This window comes from Coregonus lavaretus (assembly GCF_964263955.1).
Source record: "Coregonus lavaretus genome assembly, contig: HAP1_SCAFFOLD_47, whole genome shotgun sequence".
Taxonomy (NCBI): Eukaryota; Metazoa; Chordata; class Actinopteri; order Salmoniformes; family Salmonidae; genus Coregonus; species Coregonus lavaretus.
The window spans coordinates 2,833,281-2,850,682 of record NW_028161510.1 but is presented as its reverse complement, the minus strand read 5'-3'; the positions used below and the strand labels follow the sequence as shown (position 1 = coordinate 2,850,682).

Below are 17,402 nucleotides of genomic sequence, written 5' to 3'. Positions count from 1 at the left end.
GTGTTGGGCGTTTGTTTTCAATAAATGCTGTTCCTATCCTATAACAATGGACAAAAGAGTCCTATCTTGTCAGCCTTGTCAGCAGGTGGCCAAGGACAACACCCACGCCATAGGTCTCTCAGTTCTTCCAACTCACGAGTTCTTGCTCTGAGGACACACACACACACACACACACACACACACACACACACACACACACACACATCATCACTGATAACACACACACACACACACACATCATCATCACTGTTAAACACACACACACACACACACACAAATCCCCTCTCTTTAGGCTGAACATTTGAAGACAGAGAACCCGACTCAGAGCCAATGCAACAGTGGAGGGGACCTCGCCCAACTCATCAGGACCAATCAGAAGATCAGAACTACTAGATTCAACCTACATCATTTTTGTATAAAATGTCTGCACACAATGTTTTCGGGGCTCTCTTCTCCCTAAGAGTTTGACGAACGAGTCCGTGCACGCGATTCCAGATATCTTTACCTCTGAATAAACTGCCTTTATTATACCATATCCACCCTGTCCAAAGTCTCTACTTGGTCTCAGTTCTCCAGTAAACTTGTGATTATCAACAGTACACAACGGTAACAAACAATTGGGGGAACTCACGGGGCAGATAGTAAGGTCGCAATGACACAGAAAGCAGTTCAATGTCGGGGTACAGAGTCGCTCTCTTACCAGGATCGCGGTCCGCTCTGACCAGGGTGAAGCCGGCCGGCTCCACTTCTCTGTCCGGGACTCTGTCATCCAGCCAAGTCTCCCAGCTTGTATTGGATTCCGCTGCCAGCAGCGTTTTCATTATTTAGTCCGTTCGTAGCGGGTATGTACACGATCAACAAGATCAGTCCAAAATCCACCACTGGAAATCCATGGTTGGCAGAATGTTTGTAAACTAAGTCTACAAATTAAAAACATAAAATAACGCCACACTGCAGGTCGCAACAGAGACGCTGCTAGCCGCTATTGTCTTAGTTACGTTCATGGTTACGTCACGTATGACGAAAGCGCGTAAGTGCAAGCCCACAGACACCCATAGAGAATGTATTGAAAGCTTTGAAATTTGAAAAAAATAGATTTTACATGACAGGCTATGAGAGACTTCTGGGCGATTTTCAACCTGACTGAAATCGCCCCAAAAACGGGCGGGGCCATTTGAAGCACGACTTTAGCCTGATTTGACATTTAGTGGCTGGCAGATCAGACGTGAACACTGATAACTACTGTTGCCGTGATATAATTGATTAGAAAAAAAATCCCTTCCTTTTCCCGTTTGGCAGTGCGTCGCCCATATCGCCCTATTGAACAGGCCGTCCCTGACTGGAATGCTAGATGTGCAAGAGATGATGTGCAAATAGAGATACTGGGGTGCAAAAGAGCAAAATAAATAACAATATAGGGATGAGGTAGTTGGGTGGGCTAATTTCAGATGGGCTGTGTACAGGTGCAGTGATCGGTAAGGTGCTCTGACAACTGATGCTTAAAGTTATTGAGGGAGATAAGAGTCTCCAGCTTCAGAGATTTTTGCAATTCGTTCCAGTCATTGGCAGCAGAGAACTGGAAGGAATGGCGGCCAAAGGAGGTGTTGGCTTTGGGAATGACCAGTGAGATATACCTGCTGGAGCGCAGACTACGGGTGGGTGCTGCTATGGTGACCAATGAGCTAAGATAAGGCGGGGATTTGCCTAGCAGTGATTTATAGATGGCCTGGAGCCAGTGGGTTTGACGACGAACATGTAGTGAGGACCAGCCAACAAGAGCGTACAGGTCACAGTGGTGGGTAGTGTATGGGGCTTTGGAGACTAAACGGATGGCACTGTGATAGACTACATCCAATTTGCTGAGTAGAGTGTTGGAGGCTATTTTGTAAATGACATCGCCGAAGTCAAGGATCGGTAGGATAGTCAGTTTTACGAGGGCATGTTTGGCAGCATGAGTGAAGGAGGCTTTGTTGCGAAATAGGAAGCCGATTCTAGATTTAACTTTGGATTGGAGATTCTTTATGTGAGTCTGGAAGTTGAGTTTACAGTCTAACCAGACACCTAGGTATTTGTAGTTGTCCACATACTCTAGGTCAGACCCGTCGAGAGTGGTGATTCTAGTCGGGTGGGCGGGTGCCAGCAGCGTTCGATTGAAAAGCATGCATTTAGTTTTACTAGTGTTTAAGAGCAGTTGGAGGCTACTGAAGGATACATGCCAAGAAAGACTACAACTGCTTCACACAATGGGAGGGGCTACTATTGAAAAATAGAATAACGTTGTTTTAATTCTATATAGGTCACACCTTGCTTTGGTCATGTGTTCTCTTATAGGTCAATAATTGTAATTAGAATATAGCAATTATGCTCTCTCCTCAATCACTAACAGTGCCTTCTGAAAGTATTCAGACCCCTTGACTTTTTCCACATTTTGTTACCTTACAGCCTTATTCTAAAATAGATTAAATAAAACAATTTCCTCAGCAATCTACACACAATACCCCATAATGACAAAGCAAAAACAGGCTTTTAGAAATGTTAGAAAATGTATTAAAAACAAACAACAGAAATACCTTATTTACATAAGTATTCAGACCCTTTTCTATGAGTCTTGAAATTGAGCTCAGGTGCATCCTGTTTCCATTGATCATTCTTGAGATGTTTCTACAACTTGATTGGAGTCCACCTGTGGTAAAATCAATTGATTGGACATGATTTGGAAAGGCACACACCTGTCTATATATTGTTTGTGGTCTATATTCTGTCAATCATTTATTCCTTCGTAAACAGAAACATATGTTTCAAAGACACTTGGTGTCCAAGTTGTTAATCATGTTGTGTACCTAAACACAACATGTGTGCAAGGGCCCCCCTAGGTTCACAACGTCTTGACCATTAAATCTGGATTGCTTTTTAAAAGGGTACAAATTATCTGTTTAGGTCGTTAGTAAAACATATGTTTCAAAGAGACTTGGGGGTCCGAGTTGTTAATCATTTTGTTTACATACAGTTCCCCTGTGTGCAAGGACCCCCCTAGATTCACAACTTCTTGACCCTTAACATTCCCACCCAAGGGGAGAGATATAGTGATAGTGAGAGAGACAGAGAGAGAGAGAGAGACAGAGGGAGAGAGACAGAGAGAGGGAGAGACAGAGGGAGAGAGAGATGTAATTCATTGAAGGTAAATAAAATTTTATTTCAAACCTTTTATTATCTTCAAAAACTTTAGTACAGACATTTAAACATACATATTACAATGATTAAAGTTTACTATGTAATATTAAATATTAAACTATGTCACTAATGTTTTATTACTAAAGATCTTTATATAGATCATACATGTTATTACTACACAATACTACACAATACTACACAATACTACACAATACTACACAATACTACACAATACTACACAATACATGTTTTCTTTTTTTTGGAAAGTGTTTTTATTTCCTTTCTTAGAAAAAATGTATAATGAGCATGGTCCTTGTCTGCTTGTAACCCCCACGAGTTGTCTGTGGTTTCTCTCTCTGGAGGTTTCGTCTCTCTCGTAGTGTTCACAAGACAAGCCTAAGACTTACTTATACTCAGGCAGACCTACCTACTAATGGTTTTCTTTGAGACTGTGGTCCCAGCTCTCTTCAGGTCATTGACCAGGTCCTGCCATGTAGTTCTGGGCTGATCCCTCACCTTCCTCATGATCATTGATGCCCCACGAGGTGAGATCTTGCATGGAGCCCCAGACTGAGGGTGATTGACCGTCATCTTGAACTTCTTCCATATTCTAATAATTGCGCCAACAGTTGTTGCCTTCTCACCAAGCTGCTTGCCTATTGTCCTGTAGCCCATCCCAGCCTTGTGTAGGTCTACAATTTTATCCCTGATGTCCTTACACAGCTCTCTGGTCTTGGCCATTGTGGAGTTGTTGGAGTCTGTTTGATTGAGCGTGTGGGCAGGTGTCTTTTATCTTTTGTACAGGTAACGAGTTCAAACAGGAGCAGTTAATATAGGTAATGAGTGGAGAACAGGAGGGCTTCTTAAAGAAAAACTAACAGGTCTGTGAGAGCCGGAATTCTTACTGGTTGGTAGGTGATCAAATACTTATGTCATGCAATAAAATGCAAATTAATTACTTAAAAATCATACAATGTGATTGTCTGGATTTTTGTTTTAGATTCCGTCTCTCACAGTTGAAGTGTACCTATGATAAAAATTACAGACCTCTACATGCTTTGTAAGTAGGAAAACCTGCAAAATCGGCAGTGTATCAAATACTTGTTCTCCCCACTGTAAATATTTGTGAGCCTCTTGCCCAGGGCTGTGCACAGACTCTAACCCCCCGCCCAATTACGTTGTTTGTTTGTTTGAAAGTTTTTCTCCGTTTAGTTTTTCCAGGTTTCTGATTTGTCCCTGTTTTTCTGTTTTTCGCACTCAAAAATCCCACCGTTAATAGAAAAACTTTAATTTAAATTTAATTTCCATCAAACAGAATAATAATAATAATAATATGCCATTTAGCAGACGCTTTTATCCAAAGCGACTTACAGTCATGCGTGCATACATTTTTGAAAATGCCTAATGGGCAGGTCAGCCCTGGAGGAAAGTATTGGCTGTAAGAAGTAAGTGAAAACATAACATCTGGTTGTTTTTAAATTACTTCTCATGACATTGATTTATTTTCCCAATCTTTGTTACCCACTCCAGTCAGCAGATGGCGCTGTGAGACTTTCAGAAGATGCTTCTTGTGTGACGTATATTGTAGTGGACGAAAAAACAGCGAAAAAAGGCTACTGATTCAACCATCGTTAGATGCTAGCAAACATAAAACCGAAACATTGAAGCTCTTTAGACCAATCTTGTGTATTTAATCTTAGTGTTTACAACATAATTATGTGTACCTATCTACTAGTTCATTTAAACGTAATTTGGTTGTTGAATTAGCAAATGTGTTAAATTGATACTGCACTAGGTTAATCGCTCGGAGCTTGAGCTCACTAAACTAGACGGAGAAAGAAGCTCTGGTGAAAGGAGAGGAAGAAGCTTTCAGAATGAAAAAGGAGGAAGAGGAGGCTATCACATTGAAAGAAGAACAGTATGATATTACAGTGAAAGAGGAAGATGGGAAAGAGGTTGTCAGAGTGGAAGAGGAGAAGGTAAAAACTATCAGAATCAAAAAGGAGGAAGATGCCATAACATTGAAAGAAGAGAATGTAGTGAAAGAAGAGGAAGAACCTTTTGGAGTAAAAGAGGAAGAGGAGGCTATCTCAATAAAAGAGGAGGAAGACGTTTTGGGAGTGAAAAAGGAGGAGGAGGAGACTGAAGATCCGATTAACACCAGTGAGTATTGTCTTTAAAACAGGGGCACAAACTATGCAGTTCTTGAACTAATGTGGGGTTTTAAAGGGGCATTCTACTGAAGTTCTGCACTTGAATATGTTGTTCAGTACTGTAGGAATTGTCTGCCATTGGTACATATATTTTTTGGACTTTTAAATTAGATTTATTGAATTCTCCATGTGGTCTACATTAAAGTGCACTTCATCGAATATAACAGGCTTTTAAAATTCAATATTGGTGCTTAATTTCTATTTAAAATATCAAAGGGCACCCATTTTGTGGAAAGACCCTTTTACATTTGCATCAAACATGATTTTATAAAAGCACAATGAAAGTGGCAATTTAAGGCCCTGTTTAGACACATTCATGCCTCTTGTAAGACCCTGTGATTATAACAGATCATAAGTTTACCATCTGTTTGATATAATAATAATAATATCATTTATTCAGTTTGATGTTCTCGTTCACACAGGAGAGAGTCATGACTATCATGGATCCTCTGGGGAGCCTCAACAACATCCTGATACTGACGAGGCAGAGAAGAGTCTCTCCAGATCAGAACACCAGATGGTACAGCTTGGTCTGGTCTAGCATACAGCTTGCTCTATCGGGGTCTGGGTTTCTGTAAAGCACTTTATGACAACAGTGACATCAGCATCCATAATTACATGTGTCTGTGTCCCCTCTATATGGTTACCAGGACAACGCTAGCCCTTCCGCCCTCCCAGAGTCCCCGTGTCGTACCTCTCCCAGTAGCACCTTACTGCTGGGTCTGAAGAGGTTGTCTGTGCGGCTGGTGGACTGCAGGAAAACAACGGGGCTGAGTGGAACTGTGAGAGGAGGAGAAGAGAAGAAAGGAGCAGATTTGACTCATCAAAGTAAGTGCTGTAGTTTAGTTTGAACAAATAAAATAGTATATTTCCACCACAGTAGACAGTTATGTTAGTTGACATGAAGATAGACTGGTATATTTCCACCACAGTAGACAGTTCTGTTAGTTGACATTAAGATAGACTGGTATATATCCACCACAGTAGACAGTTATGTTAGTTGACATTAAGATAGACTGGTATATATCCACCACAGTAGACAGTTATGTTAGTTGACATTAAGATAGACTGGTATATATCCACCACAGTAGACAGTTATGTTAGTTGACATTAAGATAGACTGGTATATTTCCACCACAGTAGACAGTTATGTTAGTTGACATGAAGATAGACTGGTGGATATGGATGTTATGAATATCATAACACTGAAAAAGGATTCTGCCAATGAAAAGAGAGAAACCAATAGACTATTTAAAACCTTGATGAAAGTTAGATTTAGAGAGAAAGTTTCAAGATGATCTTATGTAAGGTGCATGTTTTACAAAAACTTTTCCTAAAAACATTATGGATGTTACATTGCCTGTCCCAGTCAACCCCCTATCTTTACAATACTCTAGAACAAATCAAATGTTAATTTTCACATGCGCCGAATACAACAGGTGTAGACTTTACAGTGAAATACTTACTTACTTAAGCCCTTAACCAACAAGGCAGTTTTAAGAAAGAAAAAAGAAATATAGCAAATAATTAAGGAGCAACAATAAAAAACAGTAGCGAGGCAATATACAGGGGGTTCCTGTACAGAGTCAATGTGCGGGGGCACCGGTTAGTCGAGGTAATTGAGGTAATATGGACATGTAGGTAGATGTAAAGTGACTATGCATGGATAATAAACAGAGAGTAGCAGCAGCGTAAAAATGGGGGTGGGGTGGGAACAATGCAAATAGTCCAGGTAGCAATTTGATTAACTGTTCAAGAGTCTTATGGCTTGGGGGTAGAATCTGTTAAGACACCTTTTTTACCTAGACTTGGCGCTCTGGTACCGCTTGCCGTGCGGTAGCAGAGAGAACAGTGTATGACTAGGGTGGCTGGAGTCTTTGCCATTTTTTGGGCCTTCCTCTGACACCGCCTGGTATAGCGGTCCTGGATGGCAGGAAGCTTGGCCTCAGTGATGTACTGGGCCGTACGCACTACCCTCTGTAGCGCCTTGCAGTCGGAGGCCGAGCAGTTGCCGTACCAGGCGGTGATGCAACCAATCAGGATGCTCTCAATGGTGCAGCTGGATAACTTTTTGAGGATCTGAGGACCCGTGCCAAATCTTTTCAGTCTCTTGAGGGGGAGTAGGCGTTGTCGTGCCCTCTTCACGACTGTCTTGGTGTGTTTGGACCATTATAGTTTTTTGGTGATGTGGACACCAAGGAACTTGAAGCTCTCAACCTGCTCCACTATAGCCCCGTTGATGAGAATGGGGGTGTGCTCAGTCCTCCTTTTTCTGTAGTCCACAATCATGGTCACGTTGAGGGAGAGGTTGTTATCCTGGCACCACACTGGCAGGTCTCTGACCTCCTCCCTATAGGCTGTCTCATTGTTGTCAGTGATCAGGCCTACCACTGTTGTGTTGTCGGCAAACTTAATGATGGTGTTGAAGTCGTGCTTGGCCATATAATCATGGGTGAACAGGGAGTACAGGAGGGGACTGAGCACGCACCCCTGAGGGGCCCTTGTGTTGAGAATCAGCATGGCAGATGTGTTGTTACCTACCCTTACCACCTGGGGGCAGCCCATCAGAAAGTCCTGGATCCAGTTGCAGAGGGAGGTGTTTAGTCCCAGGTTCCTTAGCTTAGTGATGAGCTTTGAGGGCACTATGGTGTTGAACGGTAAGCTGTAGTCAATGAATAGCATTCTCACGTAGGTGTTCCTTTTGTCCAGGTGGGAAAGGACAGTGTGGAGTGCAATAGAGATTGCACCATCTGTGGATGTCAGTGAAGACACTTGCCAGTTGGTCAGCGCATGCTCGGAGTATACGTCCTGGTAATCCATCTGGCCCTGCGGTCTTGTGAATGTTGACCTGTTTAAATGTCTTACTCACATCGGCTGTGGAGAGCGTGATCACACAATCGTCCGGAACAGCTGATGCTCTCATGCATGCTTCAGTGTTGCTTGCCTCGAAGTGAGCTTATAAGTCATTTAGCTCGTCTGATAGGCTCGTGTCACTGGGCAGCTCGCGGCTGTGCTTCCTTTTGTAGTCCGTAATAGTTTGCAAGCCCTGCCACATCCGACGAGCATCGAAGCCGGGGTTCGAGTCCTGCTCCTTGAAAGCGGCAGCTCTAGCCTTTAGCTCATCTCAGAACTTTACAGCCTGATTCTAAAATTGATAAAAATAAAATGTTCCCTCATCAATCTACACACAATACCCCTTAAGTGACAAAACGAAAACAGTAATAAAAAAAAAAAAAATGTTTTGCAAATGTATTACAAATTTAAAACAGATACCTTATTTACATAAGTATTCAGACCCTTTGCAGTGTTTCCATTGATCATCCTTGAGATGTTTCTACAACTTACCTGTGGTAAATTCAATTGATTGGACATGATTTGGAAAGGCACACACCTGTCTATATAAGGTCCCACAGTTGACAGTGCATGTCAGAGCAAATACCAAGCCATGAGATCAAAGGAATGGTCCTTAGAGCTTTGAGACAGGATTGTGTCACGGCACAGATCTGGGGAAGTGTACCAAAACACTTCTGCAGCAGTGAAGGTCTCCAAGAACACAGTGGCCAACATCCTTCTTAAAAGGAAGACCTTTGGAACCACCAAGACTCTTCCTAGTGCTGGCCGCCCGGCCAAACTGAACAATCCGTTGAGAAGGGCCTTGGTCAGGGAGGTGAACAAGAACCCGATGGTCACTCTGACAGAGCTCCAGAGTTCCTCTGTGGAAATGAGAGAACTTTCCAGAAGGACAACCATCTCTGTAGCACTCAGTCAATCAGGCCTTTATGGTAGAGTGGCCAGACGGAATCCACTCCTCAGTAAAAAGCACATGACAGCCCGCTTGGAGTTTGCCAAAAGGCACCTAAATGATTCTCAGACCATGAGAAACAAGATTCTCTGGTCTGATGAAACCAAGATTGAACTCTTTGCCTGAATGCCAAGTGTCACGTCTAGAGGAACCTGTTATCATCCCTACGGTGAAACATGGGGGTGGCAGCATCAAGCTGTGGGGATGTACAGTGGGGAAAAAAAGTATTTAGTCAGCCACCAACTGTGCAAGTTCTCCCACTTAAAAAGATGAGAGAGGCCGGTAATTTCCATCATAGGTACACGTCAACCATGACAGACAAATTGAGAAAAATATATCCAGAAAATCACATTGTAGGATTTTTAATGAATTTATTTGCAAATTATGGTGGAAAATAAGTATTTGGTCACCTACAAACAAGCAAGATTTCTGGCTCTCACAGACCTGTAACTTCTTCTTTAAGAGGCTCCTCTGTCCTCCACTCGTTACCTGTATTAATGGCACCTGTTTGAACTTGTTATCAGTATAAAAGACACCTGTCCACAACCTCAAACAGTCACACTCCAAACTCCACTATGGCCAAGACCAAAGAGCTGTCAAAGGACACCAGAAACAAAATTGTAGACCTGCACCAGGCTGGGAAGACTGAGTCTGCAATAGGTAAGCAGCTTGGTTTGAAGAAATCAACTGTGGGAGCAATTATTAGGAAATGGAAGACATACAAGACCACCGATAATCTCCCTCGATCTGGGGCTCCCCGTGGGGTCAAAATGATCACAAGAACGGTGAGCAAAAATCCCAGAACCACATGGGGGGACCTAGTGAATGACCTGCAGAGAGCTGGGACCAAGGTCTACCATCAGTTACACACTACTCCGCCAGGGACTCAAATCCTGCAGTGCCAGACGTGTCCCCCTGCTTAAGCCAGTACATGTCCAGGTCCGTCTTAAGTTTGCTAGAGTGCATTTGGATGATCCAGAAGAGGATTGGGAGAATGTCATATGGTCAGATGAAACCAAAATATAACTTTTTGGTAAAAACTCAACTCATTGTGTTTGGAGGACAAAGAATGCTGAGTTTTATCCAAAGAACACCATACCTACTGTGAAGCATGGGGGTGGAAACATCATGCTTTGGGGCTGTTTTTCTGCAAAGGGACCAGGACGACTGATCCGTGTAAAGGAAAGAATGAATGGGGCCATGTATCGTGAGATTTTGAGTGAAAACCTCCTTCCATCAGCAAGGGCATTGAAGATGAAACGTGGCTGGGTCTTTCAGCATGACAATGATCCCAAACACAGCGCCCGGGCAACGAAGGAGTGGCTTCGTAAGAAGCATTTCAAGGTTCTGGAGTGGCCTAGCCAGTCTCCAGATCTCAACCCCATAGAAAATCTTTGGAGGGAGTTGAAAGTCCGTGTTGCCCAGCGACAGCCCCAAAACATCACTGCTCTAGAGGAGATCTGCATGGAGGAATTGGCCAAAATACCAGCAACAGTGTGTGAAAACCTTGTTAAGACTTACAGAAAATGTTTGACCTGTGTCATTGCCAACAAAGGGTATATAACAAAGTATTGAGACACTTTTGTTATTGACCAAATACTTATTTTCCACCATAATTTGCAAATAAATTCATAAAAAATCCTACAATGTGATTTTCTGGATTTTTTTTCCTCATTTTGTCTGTCATAGTTGACGTGTACCTATGATGAAAATTACAGGCCTCTCTCATCTTTTTAAGTGGGAGAACTTGCACAATTGGTGGCTGACTAAATACTTTTTTTCCCCACTGTATTTCAGTGGCAGGGACTTGGAGACTAATCAGGATCGAGGGAAAGATGAACAGAGAAAATTACAGAGAGATCCTTGATGAAAACCTACTCCAGAGTGCTCGGCACCTCACTGGGGCAAAGGTTCACCTTCCAACAGGACAACGACCAAAAGCACATAGCCAAGATAATGCTTGAGTGGCTTCAGGACAAGTCTCTGAATGTCCTTGAGTGGCCCAGTCAGAAACCGGACTTGAACCCGATCGATCATCTCTGGAGAGGATGTTGGCCACTGTGAAGCAACGCTCCCCATCCAACCTGACAGAGCTTGAGAGGATCTGCAGAAAATAATGGTGGGAAACTCACCAAATACAGGTGTGCCAAGCTTGTAGCGTCATACCCAAGAAGACTAGGGTGTAATCACTGCTAAAGGTGCTTCAACAAAGTACTGAGTAAAGGGTCTCAATATTTACGTTATTTCAGGTTTTCTTTTTGAAAACATTTGCAAAAATTCATACAAACCTGTTTTTGCTTTGACATTATGGGGTGTTGTGTATAGATTGATGAGGGGGAAATGAAAAAATGTAAAATATCAATTTTAGAATAAGGCTGTAACAAAATGTGTAAAATGTCAAGGGGTCTGAATACTTTCCGAGTGTACTGTATGTACAGTACTACTCAAACGTTTGGACACACCTACTCATTCAAGGCTTTTTCTTATTTTTTTAAACTGTTTTCTACATTGTAGAATAATAGTGAAGACATCAAAACTATGAAATAACACATGGAATCATGTAGTATCCTACAAAGTGTTAAACAAGTCAAAATATATTTTATATGAGTTTCTTCAAAGTAGTCACCCTTTGCCTTGATGACAGCTTTGCACACTCTTGGCATTCTTTCAACCAGCTTCATGAGGTAGTCACCTGGAATGCTTTTCCAACTGTCTTGAAGGAGTTCCCACAAATGCTGAGCACTTGTTGACTGCTTTTCCTTCACTCTGCGGTCCAACTCATCCCAAACCATCTCAATTGGGTTGAGGGCGGGGGATTGTGGAGGCCAGGTCATCTGATGCAGCACTCCATCCCTCTCCTTCTTGGTCAAATAGCCCTTACACAGCCTGGAAGTGTGTTGGGTCATTGTCCTGTTGAAAACAAATGATAGTCCCATTAAGCCCAAACCAGATGGGATGGCGTATTGCTGCAGAATGCTATGGTAGCCATGCTGGTTAAGTGTGCCTTGAATTCTAAATAAATCAGACAGTGTCACCAGCAAAGCACCCCCACACCATAACCCGTCCTCCTCCATGCTTTACGGTGGGAAATACACATGCGATCATCCGTTCACCCACACCGCGTCTCACAAAGACACGGCGGTTGGAACCAAAAATCTCAAATTTTACTCCAGACCAAAGGACACATTTCCACCGGTCTAATGTCCATTGCTCGTGTTTCTTTGCCCTAGCAAGTCTCTTCTTATTGGTGTCCTTTAGTAGTGGTTTCTTTGCAGCAATTCGACCATGACGGCCTGATTGTCTGAACAGTTGATGTTGAGATGTGTCTGTTACTTGAACTCTGTGAAGCATTTATTTGGGCGGCAATTTCTGAGGCTGGTAACTCTAATGAACTTATCCTCTGCAGCAGAGGTAACTCTGGGTCTTCCATTCCTGTGGCCGTCCTCATGAGAGCCAGTTTCATCATAGCGCTTGATGGTTTTTGTGACTGCACTTGAAGAAACGTTCAAAGTTCTTGAAATGTTCCGTGTTCACTGACCTTCATGTCTTAAAGTAATGATGGACTGTTGTTTCTCTTTGCTTATTTGAGCTGTTCTTGCCGTAATATGGACTTGGTCTTTTACAAAATAGGGCTGTCTTCTGTATACCCCCCTTACCTTGTCACAACACAACTGATTGGCTCAAACGTATTAAGAAGGAAATCAATTGCACAAATTAACTTTTAAGAAGGCACGCCTGTTAATTGAAATGCATTTGAACCTGGTCATGAACCTGGTCATGAACCTGGTTGAGAGAATGCCAAGAGTGTGCAAAGCTGTCATCAAGGCAAAGGGTGGCTACTTTGAAGAATCGTATATAAAATATATTTTGATATGTTTAACACTTTCTTGGTTACTACATGATTCCATGTGTTATTTCATAGTTTTGATATATTCACTATCATTCTACAATGTAGAAAATAGTAAAAATAAAGAAAAACCCTTGAATGAGTCGGTTCTAAAACTTTTGACTGGTAGTGTATATTTATTAAACAAAAATATAAACGCAACTTGCAACAATTTCAACGATTTACAGTTCATATAAGCCAGGGCTGCCCAACCCTCTTCCTGTAGGTTTTCAGTCCAACTCTAATTTAGCATATCTGATTCAGCTTGTTAAGGTCTTGTTGAGCAGCTAATAAGTAGAATCAGGTGTGTTAAATTAGAGCTGGACTGATAACCCACAGGACGGTACATCTCCAGGAAGAGGGGGGTTGGGCAGCCTTGATATAAGCAAATCAGTCAATGTAAATAAATAAATTAGGCACTAATCTATGGACTTAACATGACTGGGCAGGGGCGCAGCCATTGGTGGGCCTGGGAGGGCATAAGCCCACCCACTTGGGAGCCAGGCCCAGCCAATCAGAATTTATTTTTCCCTACAAAAGAGCTTTATTACAGAGAGAAATACTCCTCAGTTTCATCAGCTGTCCGGATGGCTGGTCTCAGACTATGTGGAGGTCCTGGGCTGGCGTTGTTATACGTGGTCTGCGGTTGTGAGGCCGGTTGGATGCACTGCCGAATTCTCTAAAAAGACGTTGGAGTTGGCTTATGGTAGAGACATTAACATTCAATTCTCTGGTAACATCTCCAGTGGATATTCCTGCATGGGACCAACACTTTACATGTTGCGTTTATATTTTTAGGAACAAACTATTTCACATTCTTTTTGACTTTACCCAAAAAATCATGAAATTAGTGATTGTCAAAATGTTAAAAATGTGTGAATTTCTAATCAGAAAAATTGCCATTTAAACAGCAGTGTCGGACTCTTTCGACAATGGGGAGATGTTACTGATGTACTTTGTGTCTGTCTCCAATGCAAAAAAAAAAAAGTTTGAGACTTCCACACAAAATTACTTCTTTACTTATTTTAGGTTTAAGGAAATGTGTAGGTCGCATTCTGTATCATACAGCTATTAAGGTTATACATTTACAACCACCTGCACGATAGGAATCCAGAGAAGTCTGTTTCTTGAGTGTCCTAGAACTGTCTCGTTTTTTGTGTTCTGACTTATAAAACAGAATGAATACAAACATTATCAGTAATTACCAGGAAGCTCTACAACATCATTTGTTTCGAAATCACACTATGATTGTTTTAATTTATAAAATGTTTGAAAACCGTCCTCAGGTTATTGAGGGATCTGATTTGGATTAAATTTCATAGCAAGGCGGTTTTATTAAGTGGAGGTTTCATTCAGGTCCCTCTTTAAATAAACATTGTGTTTGGCAGGAGAAAAACCAAAGTCGGAGGAACCAGAGACGTCCAAACCAGCAAGACAACACCTCTGCTCCCAGTGTGGAAGTAGGTTTGCCAAGTTAGGAAGCCTGAAAAGACATGAGAGGACACACACAGGAGAGAATGCACACCATTGTGCCCAGTGTGGAAAGAGTTTTAAAGCGTTAGGAAAGCTGGAAGCTCATGAGCGAACACACAAAGGAGAGAAGCCATACCATTGCTCCCAGTGTGGAAAGACTTTTAACCGGTTAGACAACCTGAAATCTCATCAGCAAATACACACAGTGGTGAAGCCTTACCACTGCTCCTATTGTGGAAAGAGTCTTAACCGGTTAGACACCCTGAAAAGACATGAGAGGGCACACACAGGAGCGAAGCCACACCATTGCGCCCAGTGTGGAAAGAGTTTTAACCACATAGGAAACATGAAAGCTCATGAGCAAATACACACAGGGGAGAAACCTTTCCATTGCTCCAACTGTGGAAAGAGTTTTAACCGGTTAGACACCCTGAAAAGTCATGCGAGAATCCACACAGGGGAGAGGCCTTACCACTGTTCCCAGTGTGGAAAGAGTTTTAGCCATTTAGGACACCTGAAAGCTCATGAGCGAATCCACACAGGGGAGAAGCCTTACCACTGCTCCCAGTGTGGAAAGAGTTTTATCCATTTAGGAAATCTGAAAGCTCATCTGAGAATCCACACAGGAGAGAATAATTACTTCTCCTAGTGTGTAAATTGATATTTCACATCACATTGACTTAAAGTTAATCAGAGGACATACACAGTGCTCCCATTGTCTTATATTGTTGACTGAGATTGTGTTTACTTGTTTATACCATACGAAATGTGTTTATACAAAGTATATTTAAACATATATATTTGTATTAGAAAACATTCATTGAACAGAGTTTGTCAGTTTGAATATAAATAAAAATAAATATATAGACTATATAGACTAGATCAGATTCCATGTGTTTAAATTGTCCTTTTTTAAACTTAATAATCAAATTATATTTGGATGTGATGCATTTGCTCCATTGTTTACATTTGCATTGTTGGCCCACTGATTATTTAATGAAATAAATGTTATCTGACTCTGTAATGGAACATTTTAATTGTATGTGTCCACATAACTGAGTATGTGACTAACCTTGTGAAACTGTCCTAATATGATCTCCTGTTCTTGGGAGTATCATCCTGTGTAGCAAACCAGCATGCCCTCAAGTCCTTGTATAAATAAAGTCCTGTCCAGGAACAGGAAACTATAAAGATATGTGCTCATCACCCAATGCTTTGGAATTCATACTGTCTACACTGCACTGTGTAACGCTGTTATTCTCTCTGAGCTCAGAAATAAAGAATCTTGGTTTGATTTAGACTCCAGCAGATCCTTATTTTATCATATCCACCACAGCTCATCAACGGATTGCTGTTTCATCATTGTCTCAATGAAGAGTTTCCTCATTCGACTTTCTTGGGGGCATTTACAAGCCTGCCAATGGTTGAATAAACGTTGTTTCCACATCATTTCAACAAAACAAATCCATGTGATGATGTTAGATCAATGTGGAAAACGGATTGGATTTGTAAAAAGCCAAAAACATAAGGTATTTTTATTTATTTTTCACTGACCTTGTAACCTAAATCCAATGATGGGTGACAATATCCACCTTAGTAGCTAAGTTTCCATGCAATTTGTGACAGATTTTCATGTGAATATTCTAAAATCTGCATAAAACAATATACACATTTTCCCACCAGAAGTTTTTCCATCTAACAGACTTATTGCGGATCAAAGGCTTTGTGTTTGGGAAACCCTTTCCATTAATCAGAGAATGGTTGTCATTAGCATCATCGCTAACGGCTACACATAGTGGTAGATAAACGCTCACACTCAGACAGGGGTATTTCAGCGCTGTTTCCTCTTCAGGAAGTTGAAGGAAAATACAAATCACTTAGGCAGATTTAACAAACACTTGCAGTGGGTTCAGAACAACTAAGACAAAAAATGAATACAAATGATACCACCACTGAAAAGGGCACTATAGAGACTGGAGGGGCTAAGGGGCATGTGCTCTACACAGGGAGAGTCCCTCTCTCCCTCTGTTATGATGAGTTTCAAGTGATTACGAATGTAAGGATGTACTTAGACACTTTTGATGAGGAGTTCATATAAGATATTTAATATGGTACCGTGGTTAGTTATAACAGACATAGCCCTGCCTCTTCCCAACTTCCAACTTCCTAACTCCAGAACAAAGATCCACTCTCTCTATATATACACTCTGTTACAAGTCTCTCCACGAACATCTGGTAATCATCGTAGGCACTCCCTTTCTCTGTTGGTATTACCCTTTGACCCAAGCCAGTATACCATATCCATCCAGCATACTACCATAAACATCACTAATCTCTTTTGACATAAGGAATGCAGACTCCGTGGAACCAAGCCAATTATCTCGAAACTCTACCTCGGTCCTCACAATTCTATGCCCTAACATCATAACACCCTCCCATCCCGGAGGACCTGAGCCCTAGGACCATGCCTCAGGACTACCTGGCCTGATGACTCCTTGCCAGTCCATCTGGTCGTGCTGCTGCTCCAGTTTCCACTCTTCTGCCTGCGGCTATGGAACCCTGACCTGTTCACCGGACGTGCTACCTTGTCACAGACCTGCTGTTTTCAACTCTCTCTCTCTCTACCGCACCTGCTATTTCAACCTCTAAATGCCCGGCTATGAAAAGCTAATGACATTTACTCCTGATGTACTGACCTGTTGCAACCTCTACAACCACTGTGATTATTATTTGACCCTGCTGGTCATTTATGAACGTTTGAACATCTTGGAGAAAAATCTGCCCTTAATGGCCATGTACTGTTACACCCCTCAGAGCCTGGTTCCTCTCTAGGTTTCTTCCTAGGTTTCTGCCTTTC

The 17,402-nt window shown here is 42.0% G+C and overlaps 1 protein-coding gene across 1 annotated transcript in view; it reads left to right on the top strand.

Moving 5' to 3' along the window:
* The window catches only part of LOC311120525 (uncharacterized protein), a gene marked incomplete at both ends in the record, with an annotated part of 60,261 nt that extends 45,067 nt beyond the window's left edge, over positions 1 to 15,194 (top strand). Inside the window, one exon of the mRNA XM_084195109.1 lies at positions 14,920 to 15,194. Coding sequence (XP_084051235.1) covers positions 14,920 to 15,194 — 275 coding nt within the window. The remainder of the gene's footprint in view (positions 1 to 14,919) is intronic.
* Between the last annotated feature and the right edge of the window lie 2,208 nt (positions 15,195 to 17,402).